Consider the following 22850-nt stretch of genomic DNA (forward strand, 5'->3'; position numbering starts at 1 on the left):
TAAAGTCCTTTCATCATATTTTGGGGTGGGAATTAATCATTCGACTTTAAAAATGAAAATCTAAAAGGATAGGAAGCTTCGACGACTTTGACTTTTGACCAAACCGAACTTATCTGTTTTATAGATCACTTGTAATCAGTCACGTGGTATTTAATTTGTTAATGAAAGCCCAATGCAATCACAGAATTTTGTCCCTTCTTTAAATTGATTGCGGTACATTAAACTATAAAATTGTCTCACCGACTCCGTTCATCGGAGAAATACAATAATAAATTTTTCAGTGGCCAACCAATTATGACTAAAATCAAGAGGCCAGAAGAGTTATTTCCACGCAAGGTAAAGATTAGTGATCCCCTTCGAATTTTTTAAAACTTCCTGTTTATTTGTTAAATTGTTGTTTAAAAGTTTATATTTAAACAAAAAATTGATTTATTTCTCCCTTTTAATTTTAAAAATTGCTTATTTTCTTCCTAGTTTATTTAAACAAATAAAAATTAATATTTTTCACCTTTAATTTTAAAAACCAATTATTTTCTCTCTAACTTAATTTTAAAAAATTAATCTTCCACCTATACTATATATATGGTTTGTAGGATATTATATTTTAGAATGAACAATTGTCTCTCTCAAACTTTGAAAAATTACACTTATACCTCAAAAACTTCATTCTATCTTTTTGATGTTCCTATTCGACGCCATCTTCCCTTCCTTCTTGGTGGTTTTTCAATGCAAAAATCATCAGAAATCTAAGCGAAATGGCTAAATAGATAAATCGGATGACATTACACAAACAACGTCCACGTTTGTGTGATGTTGTCCGATCGATTTGTGTATCTGTCAATACATAATATGTATAAAAAATTGATTATTTCGATTGAATTTTTAATGGTTTTTACACCAAAAAACTACCAAGAAAGGAGCAGAGATGCCACCAGAGATGAACACTAAGAAGAATGATCATTGAAAAAATGGAATGGAGTTTTTCAGGTGTAAGTGTAATGTTTTAAAGTTTGAGAGACAACTGTTTATTCTAATATATAAAACTTTATAAATTATATCTAGTAGGAGTGAAAAATTAATTTTTTAAAATTAAGTTGAAAAAAATAGTTAGTTTTTAAAAATAAAAATAAAAAAGAAATTAATTTTTATTTATTTAAATAAACTAAAGAGAAAATGATTAGCTTTAAAACTAAAAAGGAAAAAAAGAAATTAACTTTTTTATTTAAATAATAATTTTACAATTACAACAGTTAAAACTAACAAATAAAAATATATTTAAATTTTTAAAAATTTGACAGGCTCCTTGAGTTTTCACCATACGGTGGGTGTGAATATACCCTCTGGCAACCAAAATTAGGCAACTTGCCTCTAGGGGCCAAGACTCAAAAGTCAAAATCACTCAGTGGCATTATAAAAGTAGCTACAAATCTATTCCAGATGAATGTGTCAAGCCAATTAATTAACAAAATGGCTTCTTCCCTCTATCTCATCATCCTCTTCATTATTGCCTTCGTCTTCATTAATTTGCCCTCCGTTAATGCCTCAGTCAAATTCAAGCCCCGCGCCCTAGTAGTCCCTGTAAAAAAAGATAACATTACTCTCCAATACTATGCTACAATTCAGGAACACCTCTCGAGTTCATCGATGTTGTCATTGACCTTGGAGGCCAGTTCCTATGGCTTGACTGCGTTAGCAATTACAACTCTTCAACCGATCGTCCCGTGAGCTGTGGCTCTTCCAAATGCAAGATTGCTAAAGGTGTTGGCTGCCTCGGTTGCAATGCAGCTCCTCGGCCAGGCTGCACCAACAACACCTGTGCTCTCAATCCCTCTAACCCATTTCAAGACTTTGTTGTTGCTGGAGCCCTTGGCGAAGATAACATGACAGTGTCTTCAACTTTAGGCGTACAGTATTACAAGGATGTAGAGATGCGCCGCTTTCCCTTTGCTTGCGGAAGTACAGACCAGTTAACTGGCCTTGCCAATGGCACCCGAGGAATGTTAGGCCTTTCAAGGTCTCGGATTGCTTTGCCAACGTAGCTGTCTGTGGCGTTTAAAATTTCAAGCAAGTTTGCTCTCTGTTTGCCCTCTTCAAGTGAGGACATTTACAGTGAGTATGGATCCGGGAACATTTTCATTGGCGGTGGTCCTTATTATTTACCTCCTTACACAGAAGATGTGTCGAAGTTACTCATCAAGACCCCACTTTTAATCAACCCTGTAAGCACTGCCCCAGTTTATGCAGAAGGTGATTCTTCAGATGAGTATTTCATTGATGTCAATTCCATCAGAATCGACGGAAAAGATGTTCCCTTCAACACTTCCTTGCTATCCATTGACAAAAATGGAGTGGGAGGGACAAAGTTTAGTACAATTACTGCTTACACAAAATTACATTCTTCTATTTATAAACCTCTGGTTAATGATTTCATCAAGAAGGCTGAATCCAAGAAAATGAAGAGGGTGAAGACAGTAGCTCATTTGGTGCATGTTTCAGTTCCAATAGCATTGCTAATACCACCACAGGACCGGCTGTGCCGACGATCGATCTGGTGTTGCAAGGAAACAGCACATATTGGAGGATTTACGGAGCCAATTCAATGGTGAAAGTGAAGAACAAAGATGTGTTATGCCTTGGATTCATAGACGGAGGGCCAAAACCCAGAACTTCAATGGTTATTGGAGGGTATCAGTTGGAAGACAATATGTTAGAGTTTGATTTTTCATCCTCAACCCTCGGTTTTAGCTCTTCACTCCGTCTCCACAACACAGGCTGTAATCATTTCAGTATATACTGATCTGAAGCGTGAACTCTTTGAGAAAACAAATTAAAGGGTGTTGGGATCCTTTCCTTTTTCTAATTCTCTCCAAGACCATGTCTGCAACTTAGGATTAAAGAAGCCTTTCATGTAATAATAAGCAAATTCAGAAATTTGCGTTGCATTTTATGTATCAACTTCTATTTGAAAAGCTGGTAATTTATAAATCAGGTTCAAAACTGCTAATTTGGAGGCTGCCTCTTATTTCATTACATTTCAAAGACTGGCACCTGCATATTTGTCTCCACATACGAGTGGATAAACTTTAGGCCTCTCTTGGCGTGGACTTACCTAGGGGTGTTCAAAAATTTGGAATAATCAAACCGAATTAGTATCTAAACTGGTATCTAAATTGAAAAAAATGGGTGCCGATAAAACCAATTCGGTTGTGGGTTAGAACATTAAGAAAACCAAAAATTTGATTCAATTTTCGATCTATTCAAATTGAAAGATTGGTTATCTGATAATCGATTCAGTTTTCAAATTTAAAAAATTTAAACTTGTCTTTTACTATTAACATAAAAATCAAATGTTTATTTTTAAAAAAATGTTTTATTTTTCATTTTTTGTTTTTCTTGGACTTCTCTTTTCCTTTTCTTAGATGTCTCCAACTAGTTAGCGTGTAAAATGAAACAATACTGAGTTATTGTGCACTTGTAGCAAATTTGGTTCAATACTGGGTTAGAATATTAAGAAAACTAAAAATTTGGTTCAGTTTTCGATTTATTCAAATTGGGAGATCGATTATCCGATAACCGATTCAGTTTTCAAATTTAAAAAATAATTAAAAAATTTAAACTTGTCTTTTACAATTAACATAAAAATCAAATGCTTATTTAAGAAAAACATGTTTTTTTTTAATCTTTTGTTTTCCTTAGACTTCTTTTTTCCTTTCTTTAGATGTCTCAAACTAGTTAACGTGTAAAATGAAACAATATTGAGTTATTGCAGACTTGTAGCAAGGAGCAAGTAATTAGGGCTCAACACATGGTCTCTCATCTTCTTTTCTCGTCTTTCATCTTCTCTTCTAAATTCTTACAACAATATTTACTGTAATACAATAAGTTTTATTGTAATATAATCCTAATTTGTATTCATTTTATAAATTAATTTAATATTTGATTGAGATATTTTGTATATATTTATATTAAATATAATATCATCTAAAATTTACTTAATTTTAGTATCAAATTATTTTAATTAAAAATTTTTGTGAAAGCTAAAATTATAAAAAAGAAATTATATTAAAAACTTAATTGAAAATTTGAAATATTAAGGTTAAAATTCGATTCAAAATTGAATAATCAAATATTCGAAATGATTATTCAATAATTTTGGTTCAGTTATAAATCAACTAATGTATAAAATAGTCCAATTTCAATTTATAATATTTATAAAACCAAAAATTTGATTTGGTTTACAAATCCGACTAACCAGTTTTGTTCACCCCAAGACTTACCATACAATCTACTCAGCATTTGTTATATTTATTCAACCCCAATCTATGATATACAACATTTCTCCCCCTTATTTTTCAAAATATCTAATTTTACTTTATATTCAAATTCACACATCAACCTTAGCTGAAAGAGGACAATCTTCTCAATTCACCTCACATGTATAACTTCATGCAGACAAAAAAATTTAGGATTTTGATCAACATTTTGGGATTAATTTTCGTACATTTGATGGTTTTCTTAATTTTTTATTATTTATTATATTCCACCAACTTATAAGTAATTAATTTAAAAAATTCTTATTATTATTCGATATATTTAGAAAATAAAGAAAAATTTATATAAATTTTATTTATAATAATAAGAGGATATTTTTATCAATTAAATATTTTTTTTAAGTAAAGAAAGTGTATTTTTTATTGAAAAAATAATGTATATCAACTAATAAAGATATTCTTTTATTCATACGAATGAAACTTCAATCATTATTCTTTGTTTTTTTTTAAAAAGGCCCTGTGATGATGTTTGGGGTTAACATGAATATTCTGAAACCAAGGGCAGCAATGTTCTTTCATGATAGAATGGGGGACCAATGTGATTCGGCGGCCTATCTTATCCACACACCAGCTCAACGACATAACTGCGACGCCTCTCCGCATCTTGTTTGGAGTTCAACTACGAACTGATTTCATCTTCTCCTCTCTGTAACTTTCCTTTCATCCCATGGATTCTTCTTCTATTTTCTCGCTTTTTCTACTTTGCAAACATACTTCAAGTTCAGAGTTTTGATGATGAATTGCAGCCAAGTTCTGTAGTCTTCCCCATCGTAAAGGATTTATCCACTTTACAGTACATCACCACAATTCTTCGCGGTTCTCCATTGGCTCCCATCAAGCTTGTTGCTGATCTCGGCGGTCCTTTGATCTGGCTCGATTGTGCTTCTGGGTTCGTCTCATCATCCCGCCGGGTCATCCCCCATCAGTCAATTCAGTGTTCAAGAGCAGGAGTCGGAGCCCCGCGTGATCTCGGAGCTAAAGCCTGTGATGTGTTTCCAGAAAACGGCAAAACCGGATTGGCTAAAAGAGGAGTTTTGGTGGAGGATACCATAGCTCTTCGATCCACAGATGGGTCAAAATCAGACCCATTAATCACCACCGTTGACCGGTTTCTCTTCTCTTACGCGCCGGCTTTGCTTCTTCAAGGCTTGGCAGGCGGCGCCAGAGGAATGTCGGGCCTCGGGCGAGGTCCGATTTCACTACCGTCACAGCTCGTCACGGCGGTTGGCCACCACAGAAGGTTCTTTATGTGCTTATCATCGTCTTACGATACTCATTTCTTCTCACACTTACAGGCCCAAAGAGACAGTCTTTGACACTGAAACAACCAAGTCTCTTTATTTACACACCTCTAATGGGTTCCTCGCAGGACTACTCCATTAATGTCAAATCCATGAAAATCGGTGGCAACAAACTGCCGCTTGATGTCGTCGGAGCGACAAAATTGAGCGCAATTGTTCCTTACACCACCACGGAGAGCTCAATTTACGCCACATTCACTGAAGCTTACAAGTCAGCGGCTGCTTCAAGGAACATGACAACGGTGGTTCCCGTGGCACCATTTGGGATCCGTTTTAGCTCAAGGGGCGTCGATGAGTCATTGCTGCCGGTGATTGATTTAGTGTTACAAAGTGAGATGGTGAAGTGGAGGATACACGGGTCAAATTCAATGGTTAGGGTGAGCCAGCGGGTTATGTGCTCAGGTTTCCTGGACGGTGGGCCGGGGTTGACAAACTCCATTTTGTAGGCGGCGCTCAATTGGAGGAAAATATTTTGGAATTTAATTTAGGTACTTCCATGCTAGGATTTAGGCCTTTGAGACACACAAGTTGTTCTAATTTTGCGGCTGATGTTTATGCTTCCTGAGTCCTTGTTAATTTTTGAAATTACCTAACTCCTTACTCCTTTCCATTTGTGTACGAAGAAAGAAATTTTCCGCTCAAAATCCTTTGAATTATCTGATTATTTTGGGTTCATTTTGTTGATGTGAGTTTGATTGACTTCAAAGTCATTCATTATTTTATTTGGTTCTTTTCTCATTATTTTATAGCAGTGTTGGCAAAATTTATTGCCTTTAGCCCAAATAGTTTTTATTTTTATTTTTATTTTATAACAATAGGTTTTATCCGTAATTAAAGTTGTTGTTTATATTTATTAAATAAATAAATTTAAGATATAATGATGAAACTCATAAATATTATATTAAATAAATTAAAGTTTAATTTCACAAATATAAAAAAAAATTAAATTTTTATTTTTATTTTAAAAATTTTAATACTATACCAATTTTGTTAACTCTCGGTCATTAGCCCAAATAATTGTTGGAAAACAAAGAGGGATTATAAATTAAGAAATGAAGCATAGTTCACGAAAGATTATTTACGTTTTCCCACCAAGGTGTTGTAGTCCAGATAAAGGATTGAAGCTGAGCAAATGAAACGAGTGGAGTGGAAGGTATAGCTGGCTAGCATTTATTAAAAGGGGAAACAGACTTAAGAGTTACGAAAACGTGATTGTGGTTTTATAACCAAATGACACGAGTTTGGGAAAAGTCAGATTTCTACCCATTGAAGTCAAAGACTCAAAATTCAGTACTTGCAGTTGCTAAAAATTAAGTTCGTATCAGTCCATCGGATACCTAAAGGCCAGCAGGCCAGTGAAAATTACATCGTAATATTCTTGTACTCCAACCCCAAAACACAAAGAAACTTCTACTTGCATTGCAATATGGTTGGCTCCTGTAATTTCATTCAGCTCTGCTCTCTGATTTTTTCAACTCCCCCCACAATTGCTCAAATGTCCGAAGCACTTTGCCATCCCGTACCCAAATCAGGAAAGGAGCTCTCACATATGTAATCCAGTGTAACGCTGCACTTAAACAAAACTTTGTTCTATGTAGTGCAGCTAGCTGCTGGCCCAAGTTCCAACCGCCCACTGCCTCTTTGTTTCAAGGGATTAGAAAAGATCTGGTCAAAGCCAAGCCTTAACATCTCAGCAATCTACTTAAGTTAGCGTTGTCTCAGGAGCAATCTACGCGACATTCTGTGCTGACTTTGACAACTTATCGAATCAAATAGCGTGGTCGTGCTCCACTGTGAGCACCCAACTGACCCAATGGCTTTCTCGCATAATTTTTTTCTCTTCGTCTGTCTTCTTCTTTCCATCTCTATCTCTCCCTCCATAGCTCTAACTTCTTCTAGACCAAAAGCTTTAGTGCTTCCCGTCTCCAAAGATTCATCAACTCAGCAATACCTTGCTCAACTCAACCAAAGAACCCCTTTTGTGCCTGTGAAGTTGACTCTTCATCTCGGTGGTCAGTTTATCTGGGTTGATTGTGAACAAGGCTACGTCTCATCTTCCTACAAACCAGCGCGCTGCCGCTCAGCTCAGTGCTCAATTGCCGGGTCCAAGTCTTGTGGAGAGTGCACTTCTTCACGGAGGCCAGGATGCAACAATGATACGTGTAGTCTCCTTCCAGATAACCCTGTCATTAAAACTGCTACAATCGGTGAGCTCGCCCAGGACGTTGTGTCTATTCAATCTACTGATGGGAAGAACCCCGGAAGAGCTGTTTCAGTGCCTCAGTTTTTGTTTGCTTGTGGAAAAGCTTTTCTTTTGGAAGCTCTTGCTAATGGTGTCAAGGGTATTGCTGGTCTTGGAAGGACTAGAATTTCACTTCCTTCTCAATTCTCCGCTGCTTTTAGTTTCGATAGAAAGTTTGCAATTTGCTTGAGTTCATCTACAAGAGCTAATGGTGTTGTCTTCTTCGGCGATGGGCCTTATGTATTGCTTCCTGGAAAGGATGTTTCTCAGTCTCTCATTTACACACCATTAATCCTGAATCCTGTGAGTACAGCAGCCGCTACTTTTGCAGGTGACCCTTCAGCAGAATACTTCATTGGAGTAAACTCCATTAAAATCAATGGAAATGCTGTCAAATTAAACACATCATTACTGTCCATCAACAAACAAGGCTTTGGTGGAACCAAGATCAGCACAGTCAATCCATACACAGTCATGGAAACATCAATCTACAATGCTGTTATTCAAGCTTTTATCAAAGAGGTAAAAAACATTCCTAGAGTTGCAGTCATTGCACCCTTTGGGGCCTGCTTTAACTCTACATTCATCGGTAGCACACGTGTTGGACCAGCAGTGCCCCAGATTGATCTAGTTTTGCAAAGTAGCAATGTCTTCTGGAGAATTTTCGGTGCAAATTCTATGGTGCAAGTTAAAAGCGATGTGTTATGCCTGGGATTTGTGGATGGTGGATTCTACACCAGGACTTCAATAGTAATTGGAGGGTATCAACTGGAGGACAATCTTCTGCAATTTGATCTGGCAAAATCGAAGCTCGGATTCACCTCTTCTCTCCTGTTCCAGCAAACAACTTGTGCCAACTTCAACTTTACCTCTAACTAGAGGTTAAGTTGAAGTGCCACAAATTGAGTTATCATTATCAAATAACCATCTGCCTATCAACATTGACTAAAGCTGCAATGTTTTTATCAGTCTTTTGTTTCCCCTTATTTAAGCTGTTACAGTGCCATTACAGAGGAAGAAAATAATTCGATGTTCGGTCTTTTCTAATAGCATCTGCAAGGGTAATAGATTATTAAAACAACGTGCCAACTTGGATAGAATTTAATTAAAAATGGCCTTGATGGGTTTAATAAAACTCTGTTCTCTGTTTCTGAACTCGCTCTCTAATGCTCTTCTCGCCACTTCCATTAAAGATATTCCAAATCTGGAATACATCCTAACGTCATCTAACTTGTCCCTGTTTGTCTCTTAACCAATATTAGATTAATTACACAAACTAATACATAATATTATGGTAATCAATCAATTAAATCACAACAAATTCTTATGTTCAGAGAGGGTATAGAATATTTGAAATTAAAAAATTTAAGGATTCAAACAAATAAATGGTCCTGTGCTGAAGATACAGGAAAGTACGTATGACTGTGATATTGAGGAAAGGCTAAGGGAGAAATGAATCCTCAGTGTGCAATGGTGGTAAATACATAGAGCACCATGAGCTAGATGACCAAACCACAATATCCATAATGTCAAATTTAGTACACGTAAATATGGTACAGGCGATGGATTTCAGTGGGCTAACAACTTGTTAACTTGTTAATGTACTTTTATTAGAGGAATAGAGTTTTATTATCATTACTGTAATCAAGACACATTACCACAGATCATCATACAACAATGGCATCTGCAGCATTAATGCAAACTGCTGTCCTCTCAGAATTTGAAGTTGGAACATTTAATTCCTCTAGAGAGAAGACTAGAAGTAAATCCTAGCTTAGAAGCATCTAGATCAAATTGAAGAAGATGATCCTGCAATTGATGCGCCCCTATCACAATTGATATCGTCACCTGATTACCGCCATCCAAAAAGCCCAAACACATCACATCACGACTGATCTGCACCATTGAATTAGCTCCATGGAGTTCCCAGAAAGTGTTGTCCTTAAACACAAACCGAATAGAAGGGGCATCAAGCCCGGTTAATGCAACACCCACCTGCCCAATGCTGTAACATTCAGCAAAAGGCTCCACAGCTGCAACCTTGCTGATATTACGAGTTGCAATAATCTCATCATCAAACAGCTTCACAAAAGCACTGTAGATAGATGCTTCAAGAACAGAGTATGGATTGACTGTGCTTAATTTTGTTCCACCGAAGCCCCACTCATTGAAAGTAAGCAATGAAGAGTTAATTGGAACTATTTTGTTGTTCACCATAACCGACTGAAGATCAACAAAGTAATCAGCCGACGCCTCTCCCGTTTCGTAAATTTTGGACGTGCTTACGGGATTGACAACAAGTCGTGTGTAAGTGAAAATGGAAGATAAATTAATGGTCTTTGATGTGTTATAATCTGGGTAGAACAAATAATTTGAGTCACCAAAAACGATTACCCCATTGGTTTTGGATTGGGAAGGCAAACATACAGCAAAAATTCGACGCAAACTTCCACCAAATGCAGACGAAAGCTGAATTGATAACCCAGCAGGATGCCTTCCTAGTCCAAGCATTCCCTTGACACCTTTGGCAAGATTCATGAGGAGCTTATCAGTGGCACAGGCGAAGATAAATTTGTTAATTGTAACAAATGGCCCAGATGTAATGCCATCTGTGGATTGAAGTGAAATTCTATCCAAGGAGAGGTTTCCGAATTGAGCGGGTCCATTGTCGACAGTGTTTTCGGGGTAGATATAACAAGGTCTCCTGTGCTTGTCGAGGCACTTTGGCCTAGAGCCAGATAAGCATACAGTACAATTATCAGAGTTGGCTACTAAGCAAGCAGCCGACCCACAAATGCCACTCTTATGGGTGGATGATTTGTAATCTTTTGTACATTCTATCCATAGATATCTTCCTCCAAGATCAACGACTAGGCTTTTCTGAACAAATGGGGTTCCAAGGTTGAAGTGGGTTAAGTACTGTAGAGTTGAGGGGTCTTTGGTCACTGAAAGCAATAGTGCTTTGGGCTTGGAAGATTGTTGTGTTGGGGCGAATGAAAGGGAAAGAAAGAGGAATAACATTGTCAAAAAATTAGAAGAAACCATTGGTCGGTGAAGTGAGATAGATCAACAGAGAGAAAGAAGAAGAACAGGATCAGTGCTGGTTGAAGAGCGTAAGCATGGCGGTATTTGAATATAGTTGATAGCCGCAATGCACGACTAAGGTGAATTGGGGACTACACTTGGTTGCCAAAATAGTAAGTTGTGAAGAGAAAGATAATGTTTTTTTTATTGTACATGAATTATTAAGCACTGTCAAGCCAACTTCCAATATGCGCAGACTGCTGACAACTTGGGTGTGCATGTATTTTCAGAACCACTTGCACAACCTGCCAATATAGAGGAAAATGACCAAAACTCTATTCCACACTTCCTCTGTTTCTGAAGTCAATCTGCACCTTGGGACGGGCATAGTAATTGTCCAACATTGACAATTGCTGTATTCTTTACTTAAATATCCATGGTCTTCTTTTTAGTACAAGGAAAGTAGGCAAAACTCTAGATTAAATAATTGGTCTTATAATTATTATATAAGATAATTTAAAAGTTTAATTATGATATAATATTTATATATCTCAAATCCAACTATACTTATTCTAAAGTAATAAGGCTTTATTATCGTAACTACAAAATAAATAAGAAATAGAGTATTATTTAATTAAACCTTTGTTTGGGTTTTGTTATGTATTAAATAATGGTTTTATATTATAATAAAAAAAATTTATCGGATAATGAGTATTTAAGTTTTTTAAAATTTATATATAAAAATTTAAAAATATACAAAACAATAGGTGAGAATAAATATTTTGGTCTTTTTTATATTTAGTTGACATACTAATAACAATACATATAATATATTGTTGACAGATTTGGGTAGACGCTGGTAAAATTTCTTTTATTGTGATCAAATGGAAATGTTATTTCGAATAAGTTTTGTCATATACAGAGACCATTGTATTATATTTTATTATTTATAATGTGTCAGTATAAAATATAGTACAATACAGATAGATTGATGTTCTAAATGGGGTTTGCAGAGTTGGAGGGTTTGTTGGAAATTGTGTCTAAATTTTGTTCTGCATCGTTTAAGTAAGAAAAGTCATTAAGTGTGTTATCCCACACCGTTGATTATAAGACAATCCAGAGGTTTCCTCTTATATATAGCTTGTTTTTATTAGAACTAACCAAATAAATGGGTCATCGTAAAATTCATAGATAATTTATTTAAAATAAATATAAGTTTTAAATTTTTAAATTTGTATTTGTTTTATAAATATATCTATGGGTAATGAATTTTGCAGGTAGTCAGGTATATTTGTGGGTTATTTGTTTTTTTAATTCATTTTTTCTTTTTCAATATCAAATTTACAACATATCTAACACAAATTTCATATATTTTCTTTTGACATAAAATAAGCCCAAATTTATCTTAAAATTAAAGAATTTGTTATATTGAAAATAAATTTAAAGAATATGAATACTAACTACTTTGTTATAAATATTCATTTCATAGTTTGTGTTCAATACAAAAATTCTTCAAATTTATAAAAAAACATTTTATAGTTAGAGGTAAATTTTTGTTCTTCGATAAAATACTTATGTATTTTAAGAAAAAATATTACAAATTAATAAATAAATTTATTCATGTAATAAAAATAAATAAAAAATAAAAAATTAATATCAATAGATAATCCATACCTATAAAAGTAGGATACAAATTTTAAAAATCATTATCCGTATAACTCTATTTGTTATTTACATACATGTGTTTTCTCTAAATCCGTATCAACCTAGTGTACACTAATCCAGCCCATCTGTTTATTAGCTCTAATTCTGTTGTTATATAGGAGAATCTCAAAGATTAAGAGGTAATGGTGGATTAGTGATAGACTACTGAAAGGACCAAATTAAATTTGGGCCTGTAAGCTTTTTGGGATTAAGTTTTGCCCCTTTGGGTTTGTGAGCTTTTAGGATTGAGTACTAGAATCGAGGTGAATAATAAGTTTTATACTTTTCTCGCTCTGAAGTCCGATTAATTGATTGGGTTTGCAGTGGAACACCTACAGACAAGCCCAACCAAAACTGCCTGACAAATTGTGATCCAGATCCAACTGCATTTTAGATCTGGGTAGGAAGATTAAAGTTTGATTGGGAGATCAATTTCCTTAAGAGTGGGGAAAACATCAATATAACAACAGATTGATCATTGAAGCCACCATGGCTTTGTGTGATAGAGCTTTCTTCTCATCAGTTCCTACAAATTAATGTTCAGCTGGACTCAAACGGTCGGACCCAACACTCAATGTGCTCAGATCTTGGGCCAGAATTATGAAAATTATGAGTAAGCGTGCACAGTGACAAATTGATTGATGGAGACCATAGATTTCCCTTATCAGGAATATGAATGCATTATCCTCTCAATCTTTGATTCTAGCCACTAATATCTCACAACTTTAACAACCAAAGACACTGGGGATTCCTTCATTTTATACAGAGTAATGTCAACACGATCGTTACAGACACCGTCCAGATTCTAAATCCAGTCACCTCAGAAAAGACCACTCAAACACACGTTGCCCACAGCCCCACGCCATGGCTACGTGTAAACCACATTTCTATATCACAGCTTTTCTTTTTCAAAATGATGGGCCCTGCTGGTTACTCTTCCAAAAAGCAAACTCTACCTAAATCAAATCAAATCAAATAAAATGGAGATTTTTTATTATATAATTTTCAGAAATGGACACTTTGATTAGACACTGAAATATTTAGAACAATCTAATTAAATACGATATTTTTGTTAAAATTTTAAAAATAAAGTATAAGACCGGATTCCACATTAATAATGTAAACTTTTGGTGAGAAAGATTAATGTTTACCGAGAGAAATTAATATGGGTGATTTCAATATAATTAACTACTGTTTCGACCTCTTTCACATAATAATGAAAGCCATAAAGAGATAATACAGAAAAACATAAACTTACTCATCAGAGCTTATTCTCAGTCCTGTATATAAAAGGAAAAAAATGAAGTGTTGATAGATATACGTGTAAAAGACAAGCATGAAGTTCCAAATGCCTCGGACAATCCTCCAAGCAACCCGGATTGGCTTCAATAGATTCCCCTTCTGGTTGGCTTCTTCTATTTTTATTGTGTGATAAAAAATCCAAGAGCAATGACTGGATCAACGCCACTATTTCAGCTATCTATTGGTGATTAAGAAAATACACCAGAATTTGCAGGGGGAGCTTTCACTCAACATTAAGATATTCAAAAATCTCCATTGAGTCCAATTTTTTTAAGGGTTTTTTTTTTTTTTTTGAGGTGAATAAGTGATTAATTAATACATGTAGTGGGTTTTTAATGTAACACCTGAGCCATTAAGTCATCCATAAGAATTCAAGATACTTAGACTTTTTCAAGAACAAGATCTTGACCCAAATGAAATCGAAATCCTTGAATAGCAACTCCACAAAACTATATTTTACAACTTTAAGAATGAATGAATCTGGAGACTTAAAAAATTAAATTCTATATTGCATTAATTCACCCTAATTTCAAACATCAATCTTGCATATTCACTAGTCATAGACTTAAATTTGCTTGGATGATGAAAATTTTGGTACTTAGAATCATATTCCAAGATGATATTATTTTCTGTTTTCTTGAAACAACTGTGAAATTGACAATGTGTGCATACAAAAGATGCTGGCATATTAACTTAGCAATATCCCACAATTTGATAAAAATATTCCATATGGATTTTAGGAAATAAAGATTGATATTGATATGGTGGGCATGGCCTAGTTGTTCATCAAAGCATCACAGTTCACAAACTGGGCCACAAGGAATCTGAGGTATATTGGGTTGCTATCGTAATTTTAATTCCAATAAAATTATGTGTATTCAATATTGAATAACTAGTCAAATAATTAGATGATGTGTCACTAAGTGATTAAGTGATTTTAAATTTAGAATAATATAATACTCAATTATATAACGATATATTATCTAAATATCTAACTAAATATTGGATGCAATTGGATAATCACAACAACTGGGCCACAAAGAATCAAAAGTACTATATTGGGTTATCATTATTATTTCAATTTTAATAAAACTATGTGTATTTAATATTGAGTATTTAATTAGGTAATTAGATGATGTGTCATTAAGTGTTAAAAATAATATAATATTCAATCACATAATAATACATCATCTAAATATCCAAATTATATATCAAATACACATGGGCTTTACCTTTCAACTTTAGTTTGGACGGTACCCAAAAGTCAAAGGAGATAGAGGCAAATTCTACATGTGGTGTGGCTGTCGCTTTGCCTTAACAAGGTCTTAATCGTTGGTAGCCGGTGGTGGTTCCGCTTTGCCTAGTCTAGTTTTATCTTGGTCCAATCGATAATATTATAATTTAATTTATCCATCTTCCTTTTGTTCTTATTTGATAATTATCACATCCACATCACTTCTTGGCCCCCCACCGCAACAACTACCACTTGTTTTTCAATCTAACCTCACCAATAATGTTGATAAAAGGTGTAAAAAAATAAAATAAAATCAATATTTGCTATTTTTACATATAATTAATTATGGGTTAACCATAACATGGGTAGAAAATAATTTAATCCTCCTATCTATGGGTCTATCTATAGAATCTTAATTTTTAGAGCAAAAAAGTTATGGAAAATTCATTCATTGCTTTTATGATTTTGAGTGAATGGCCAAAATATTAGTTGAGTTGAGCTAAAAGGGTTTCTTTTTCTTCAATCACCTATTGTCTGTGGGTGGTTGGACAAAAGGAAATTAATCGAATTGGTTTACGGTTAATGTTTGTTTAATTTTAGTAAATACAAATTTTATTACAAAAATAAATACAAATATTTCATCGTGACGCCTAAGGGTATTTATTATTAAAGGGGAGCAACCATTTTTACCACTTGTTTTCTGTTTGACCGACACTTTCTCACCTTAGAATTTTTAAAATGATATTTTCATATCTTACATCTACGGTTGAATTTGAGTTAAATTGAGTCTGAATAAAGTAAAACAAAACTTATTTTTGAGAAACTCAATTTGGATTTAGATTCAAACTTGTAATCAATTTTTAAATATATTTTAATTCGAATTTCAAGATTGAAATTCGTATATGTCAAATTAGAGTTTAGATTCATTCGAATAAAATTTGTATTAAACTCGAACAAGTGTGCTTCGAATCTATCCTTACTTACATTTATCCAATTATGTCAATGAATTTCATGACATTTTAGGGTGAAAATATAAAAAAGATAAAAATACTTTTGACAGTTGATTTTTGAAAAATAAATATTAACATAATAAATTTAATTATTTTTATATCCTTATAATAAGGTTAAAATAGTAAAACTACAATTTAATGATTTATTACATAATTGTCGCCACCAAACTCTCTATAAAAACCACAATCCCTCCAACCAACCCTTGTCTTCACCGACATGCAAGAGAATTTCATAAGCAACACTCCAACAAACTCTCAACCAAAAACATCAGAGTCCCAAGTCTAAAACCCAAAATCCAAAAGCACATTTGCCAATGGCTTGACCCATCAGTGACACTAAGTTAAGCCAGTGTGGAGCAGTATCCACTGACTCAAGCATCATAGTCCTAGCCCTTCCCCTATTAAAACCTCCAAATATTTCGCATTGCTAAATATCACCCATAAGCTCCACTTCCAACTCTCCTACCAACACTTCTCTCCTTTGTCACGTTGCCCCCTTTCCCACCTCCAAATCTCATTATACAATCTCCCATCAACTTCCTAAATCATTCACGGCCACCACCCCTATGACTTCGCTCCATTCTACCTCATCCAAACACAAATTCAACCAAAACATGTGGCATGATACAAAAAAACAATGACAACACATAATTGAATGTTATTTTAAGATTATAAAATGAAATAGATATTTAAAAGTAAAAAGATACAATCTATGATCGATAATGGTAAAAAAGTTTGTATTATTGATAGTAAATACGAAAAAAATAATAATTAAGAGAAAAAACATGTAAAAATGTAAAGATAATAAAAAATAATATAATTATAATTAAGATTTATAATTAAATTAAAAAATTATTTAAAATATCTTTTTATAATTCAAGTTGACAGAAAAAAAAAACAAGAGATAAGAATATATTAGTTTTAAAATTTGAGAATAAGATCATTCATTAAAAAAAAAAAATTTGATGGGAAATAATTGTTCTTCCTATTAATAATAATTTACAACTGAAACATGATTTTTCTTAATTTTTTGTGTTAATTATATTATTAATTAAAAGGAATCTAAGATAAGGTTTCACGTTCAAGCTTGCTTACTTTACACGTGCAGAGGAAGAAAGAAATTTATTCCCCCACACTCAAAACGCTGGGCGCGACCCATGCTCAAAACCACGGGCGCCACTACCCTTTTTATAATATTATCCCCTATTAATATTTATTTATATTTATTCGTCCTTTCAATCTTACGTTATCTATAATTATTATTTCACTTTTTTCCTTTTCTTGCAGAATAAACGCCCCTATTTATTTTTTTATTATTATTATTATTTTGTACTCGCTAGTTAAAAAAAAAAAAATCTGACTGTTTCCCGCCTTAAATTCATTTATAAGTAATATTATATAGATATATTTTAAATATATATATTTATATATATTATTATATAATTATAATATATATATTTTATTTTTAAATTAAAATTATTTAATTATATATATTTATGTATTAAAAACGAGTATACATAAATTTATTATTTTTAATTTTTGTATGAATCGTTAAGTTATATTGTCAAAGTTTGGAGGACATGGGATATATACTATTCATTTAAATAATTTAACTTCTAAAATTTGTAACACTGTTAGCAATGTTACATATATATATTTTAAGTATATAAAATAGGTATATAAAATAATTTAAAATTATATAATTATATAATAATATATTATTTATGTATCTATTTTATATATTTAAAATATATATTTTTTTATTAGTTTAAAAATCAATGCATTTGTTTTGTTAAAATTATAGATTTGAAAATTAAATTAATCATACTTTTTAAATCAATTAGTGGTTATGCACACGAAGATTAGAGGCATATTTTTTAAACCAATGGGTGCGTACTGTCAAAAGGCGAGAGATATTTGGTCCTTACTGTAATAAAGATCAAATTGAAAGGGTTTAAGTGTCTTTGTCTAGAAGCATGCGAGTAATCATGGTAAGAGGTCAAACTCTGATGTCCCACATCATTTTAAAAAAATATATAAATGGTGCATATAATTTATGAGATCTTAAAAACTGTCTATATATATTTTAAATTATAAGACGTAAAAATAAAAAAATACAAAATTGTGTGCTGAAAAATTAATAATATATTAGTAATAGGTTGCACCATCACACAAACCATGGAGAAGGTAGGGATGGTGGCGAGTTGAGAGAGATCGAATACTTTAATTATTATTTTTGTCTTTGTGTGAGAGACCTTTTCTTATATTTGATATAAGGATAATAAAAAATTCCTTCCTCTCCTTTGTAGAGAAATTTTCACCCCTCTATCCATCTTAAATCGAAGAGAGATAGATCAAAAATATATTAATCTATATCTTCAATTATAAAGATTTTAATCATTCTTATCTGTATTTTTATTTTTATTAGAAATTTGTTCCTTACTCGAGGAGAGATGACATTGTAGGTGGAATTGCCCTCTCTTAAAAAATACACTATAGATCTTATTTCTTAAGAGGAAAATCATGTACACAAATAATAAGTAAAATTTAAATATAAATGATGGTGTATCATTATATAATTGAATATTATTTTATTTTTAATTTAAAATCATATAATTATATTATAATATATTATTATTTATACATAAATTTATATATATTATTTATAGATATAGATTTATTGATTTGTCATGAATGCCCCCAGTTATTATATGCACACACTAGGGCTATAGGAAAAAGTAGACACAAATTAGGGTTGTATTTCTGAAACCACTGGGCCCACTGAGGCACATGAAGAGGCCAAAATCATGTGGTCACCACAACATTACTGCAAAAAAGTCAGACACATGGGGTGTTCGGTAGTATTTTTTAAATGGCCAAACGACTACTTCCCACGCAAGGTTTGATGTTTTCTCAAAAGTTCCTCTTTAACTATGAAAACACCAAATACTTACTCATAGCCGATTAGATTTAACAAAACCCTAATGCCTAAAAATTTTATCTCTTTTTACCCTCCTAAACTTTAGAAACTAAAATTTTCCCTCAAGCCTAAATTTTAAAAAATGATAGTTTCACCCTAGGGTTTGGTTTTGAAATCTCTGGTGATCGTTCCGGCTCCATTGCCGACGGCCTCTCTCTCCCGAAGTAGCCTCTCCTTCCCGCGAATACTTTCCTCCCATTTGGAGGCTCGATCAGCATCGGAGACGCCTTGAGAGACGAAGAACTTCGTCGGGGAAGACGAAGTTCTTCGTCTCCCCAGACGAAGTTCTTCGTCTCCCCAGACGAAGACAAAGCCGTGGTCTTCGTCTGGGAAGACGGTCGTCTTCCCAGAGGTTTTCTTCTAGGAAGACGATCGTCTTTCCCAACGAAGTTCTTTGTCTCTCAAGGCATCTTCGACGCCGATCGAGCCTCCAAATGGGAGGAAAGCATTCGCGGGAAGGAGAGACTGCTTCGGGAGGGAGAGGTCGTCGATAATGGAGCCGAAACGGTCGTCGGAGATTTCAAAACCAAACCCTAGGGTGAAACTTCTATTTTTTAAAACTTAGGCTGGGGGAAAATTTTAGTTTTTAAAGTTTAGGGGGGCAAAAAAGATTATATTTTAGTTTATTTTTAATATTATAGCAAAAATAACGATTTTACCCTTGCCACCGTTAGGGTTTTGTTAAATATAACCGGTCATGGGTGAGTGTTTGGTGTTTCCATAGTTAAAAGGTGGAAACTTAAGAAAACATCAAACCTTGGGTGGGAAATAGTGGTTTGGCCTTTTTAAATTTATGGGTGTTTAAACAGTAAAAGTAAGTTAAGATGCATTCGTACGGGAATTTATTTTAAATCAACAGGGGCTTATTAAATATTTCTGAAATCAATTTTTGTTAAATCAAAGGCCAAATAACTATTCGCACCCAAAGTATTCTTTAATCGGTTTCTATCTTTTAATTTTGAAAATCTTAAATACACACTTATAAATTATTAAAATTAATAGTTTTAAAGGTAAAATTGTTATTTCATCTATAATATTAAAAATAAACTAAAATTTAACTTATCTTTTCTCTCTTAAACTTTAAAACTAAAAGTTTCTTTCTAACCCAATTTTAAAAAAAATGACAATTCCCCTCTAGAATTTAGTTTCTAAATTTTCAATGTAAAATCAAATGTCGTCATCAACAACAAATATCTCTCTAGGTCTCCTCTCCCTTCGACGATCAAACTTTTCTCATTTGGAAGTTTGAACAATTTTGATTAACGTCAAAAATAATTCAGCTTCATCGAAAAGACAAAACTAACTTCTTCTTTTCCAATGAAAACGAGCGTCTTGTTTTCATCGAGGAATACAATCTCATCTTCGTTGAGGATATGATGTTTTGTCTTTCTTAATGAAACATCATCTTTTGTTGGGTTTAGGAGTGTCGATCGAAGGAAAAAATCGTGGAAGAGCGACCATCAGAGGAAGAGAAAAGAGATGTCATCGAAAAAGTACCTGAGATAGTGTCGAATTTTGAAAATCAAACCTTAGGGGGAAAATGTTATTTTTTAAAATTTGGTCTATAAAGAAAATTGTTAGTTTTTAGGGTTTAAAGGAAAAAAATAAAAATTTGAGGGGTTAAAATTTTATTAATTTTAATTGTTTATGTATGGGTAAATAAAATTTTCAAAGTTAAGGGTGGAAAGTTGAAATTAGAGGATACTTTGGGTGGGAAATTGTGATTTATTTGGCCCAAAACGAAGGTAAGGGCCATTTTCAAACCAACCGCAACCAGCCGCTGGTAAAAAGAAACACGTGTGCTATTACTATAATACCCCTCATCATTCAATAATTAAATATCTTCTTTTCAACCTCACCCATGTCACCATCATGCACGATAGACTTCCCGATCAATCTAACTTCCTTTCCGGAACCAACAGTCCAACCCTATCCATTTTCTTCACAATCTCACCGCTAGCTCATCGTCTCTTCACCGTTCAGTACATGGGCCCAGAATTTGACTGTTCAGTAGGGGGGCCCAGCACCTGGATGAGGATATGGAATAGATAGCTTCCTCCTTTTCTTTGGAGTACACCACATAAAATAAAAATAATCAATAACGTCTCCCGCAATCTAAATCAATCAGGTTAATTTCTAAAAATTACTGCTAATCTTTCATTATTTTTTTTAATCTTATAAAAATAAATTAATATCACATTTTACAATTGTATAATTACACTTTTGGGTAAGTCCAAACACAAGAGATCCATAGGAAGCAACGTAATCAAACAGTAATTGTCATCGTGACGATATATTCCAAATTAACACGTTATCTTAAATAGAATCTTAGATTCCTGCTTATTAAAGTTATTTATATAGTTAATATTCCATTGGTCGGGGTGTGACCAGGAAGAGCACTTAAAATATGTAATTCTCTGCATGTAAAAATTCAATAATATTATATTCACGATTAACGATAATTATCATATAATTAAATATAATTTTATTTTTAATTTTTAATTATATAATTATGTAATGAAAAGTTATTATTTATGCATAAAAATTATATGTGTAACCTATTTATAAAAATTAATCCCAACATCTGGAAACTACTAATTTATTATAAAGTTTTGGGTAAAGGCTTATTCACACGTAAAGTTTCTTGTATTATCAGATTGGTATTATTAATTATTAAAAATTTAAACATATATCTGAAAGTAATTAAAATTAACAAATTAATTAAGTTTTAAGGATAAAATCGTTATTTAATTAATAATATATTAAAAATAATAAAATATTAACAATTTTTTCTTGAGTTTAAAAAACTAATATTTTTTCTCTATAATTAATCTTTGAAAATTTACATTCTTCCATAGAGTCTCAACTTTTCAAGGTAATTTTCTAATGAATGGTTAGCTCTTCGGTGCTTCCTCTACCTTTTGACGATGTCTCCTTCTTTGGTGCTGCTTCCAATGTTGATCATCTAACAATTGGTGACGTTTCATCATGATGGTTGAAGCTATGGCAGAGAGGAAAATTGCCTAAGTCTTTGTCGTAGTCTACGCTTGATTAATGATAAAAACAAGAGAGAGTTAGAGATCGAAATATCTTGAGTCAAAGTGATTGACGGTTGGACAATTAATGCCAGAGACGAGCATTGAAAGCACCGTCAAAGAGAGAGGCATTATTAGAAGGGAGAAATAACACCAGAGAGTCAATTGTTCACCGGAAAATTATCCTGAAAAATTAAAACCTTAAATGAAAAAATGTAAATTTTTAAAGCTTAATATTGAGAAAAAGTTATTAGTTTTCTAAACTTAAGGGGAAATAGATAATATTTATTATTTTTAATATATTACTAATTAAATAATAATTTTACCCTTAGAACCTACTTAGATTTGTTAATTTTAACTACACATAGGTAAATATTTAAATTTTTATAGTTAATAGGTATCACTTTGAGATTGTAATGAACTTTGGGTGGGAATAAGTTTTAGCCTAAAGTTTTTTTTTTTTTTTAAATCATTATATGCTCGGACCCCACACGAAATTGGATTTATTTAGGTTCAAGTTGCGGTCAGAACACAGGAAACTTTGGGTGCATCCATGGTTTTGTGATTTAGAAACGAGGACCCGCATGTGCTCAATTATCAAAATGAAATAAAATTATCATTATAAATTTATGATACAGAGAAATAATGAATATTTACTTGAGACTCCACAGCCAAAATTAATAAGAA

The 22850-nt window shown here is 33.0% G+C and overlaps 3 protein-coding genes and 1 pseudogene across 3 annotated transcripts; 3 read left to right on the forward strand and 1 right to left on the reverse strand.

Annotated features, from left to right (window-relative positions):
• Positions 1-1610: 1610 nt before the first annotated feature.
• Positions 1611-2968, forward strand: LOC123221962 (annotated as a pseudogene).
• Positions 2969-4811: 1843 nt separating this feature from the next.
• LOC123221539 (probable aspartic proteinase GIP2) lies at positions 4812-6078 on the forward strand. Its single transcript, XM_044644372.1, has 3 exons — positions 4812-4937; positions 5057-5519; positions 5627-6078. Exons 1-3 carry the CDS (start codon positions 4812-4814, stop codon positions 6076-6078), a joined length of 1041 nt encoding a protein of 346 aa, XP_044500307.1.
• Positions 6079-7369: 1291 nt separating this feature from the next.
• On the forward strand, positions 7370-9029 carry LOC123221734 (probable aspartic proteinase GIP2). Its single transcript, XM_044644636.1, has one exon. It carries the CDS (start codon positions 7446-7448, stop codon positions 8751-8753), a length of 1308 nt encoding a protein of 435 aa, XP_044500571.1. The 5' UTR covers positions 7370-7445; the 3' UTR covers positions 8754-9029.
• A 430-nt stretch (positions 9030-9459) lies between these two features.
• LOC123220676 (probable aspartic proteinase GIP2) lies at positions 9460-11046 on the reverse strand. Its single transcript, XM_044643239.1, has one exon. The coding sequence runs from the start codon at positions 10917-10919 to the stop codon at positions 9588-9590; it is 1332 nt and encodes a 443-aa protein (XP_044499174.1). The 5' UTR covers positions 10920-11046; the 3' UTR covers positions 9460-9587.
• Positions 11047-22850: the final 11804 nt, after the last annotated feature.

Source organism: Mangifera indica, chromosome 7, assembly GCF_011075055.1.
Source record: "Mangifera indica cultivar Alphonso chromosome 7, CATAS_Mindica_2.1, whole genome shotgun sequence".
Lineage (NCBI taxonomy): Eukaryota > Viridiplantae > Streptophyta > Magnoliopsida > Sapindales > Anacardiaceae > Mangifera > Mangifera indica.

Excerpts from the sequence above, each read along its gene's own strand:
- LOC123221539 (XM_044644372.1), top strand. The coding sequence starts at position 4,812 with ATGAATATTCTGAAACCAAGGGCAGCAATGTTCTTTCATGATAGAATG. Across the intron at positions 4,938-5,056 it reads GCGACGCCTCTCCGCATCTT|AGTTTTGATGATGAATTGCA; the intron begins GTTTGGAGTTCA and ends CTTCAAGTTCAG. Across the intron at positions 5,520-5,626 it reads AATGTCGGGCCTCGGGCGAG|GCCCAAAGAGACAGTCTTTG; the intron begins GTCCGATTTCAC and ends TCACACTTACAG.
- LOC123221734 (XM_044644636.1), top strand. The coding sequence starts at position 7,446 with ATGGCTTTCTCGCATAATTTTTTTCTCTTCGTCTGTCTTCTTCTTTCC.
- LOC123220676 (XM_044643239.1), bottom strand. The coding sequence starts at position 10,919 with ATGGTTTCTTCTAATTTTTTGACAATGTTATTCCTCTTTCTTTCCCTT.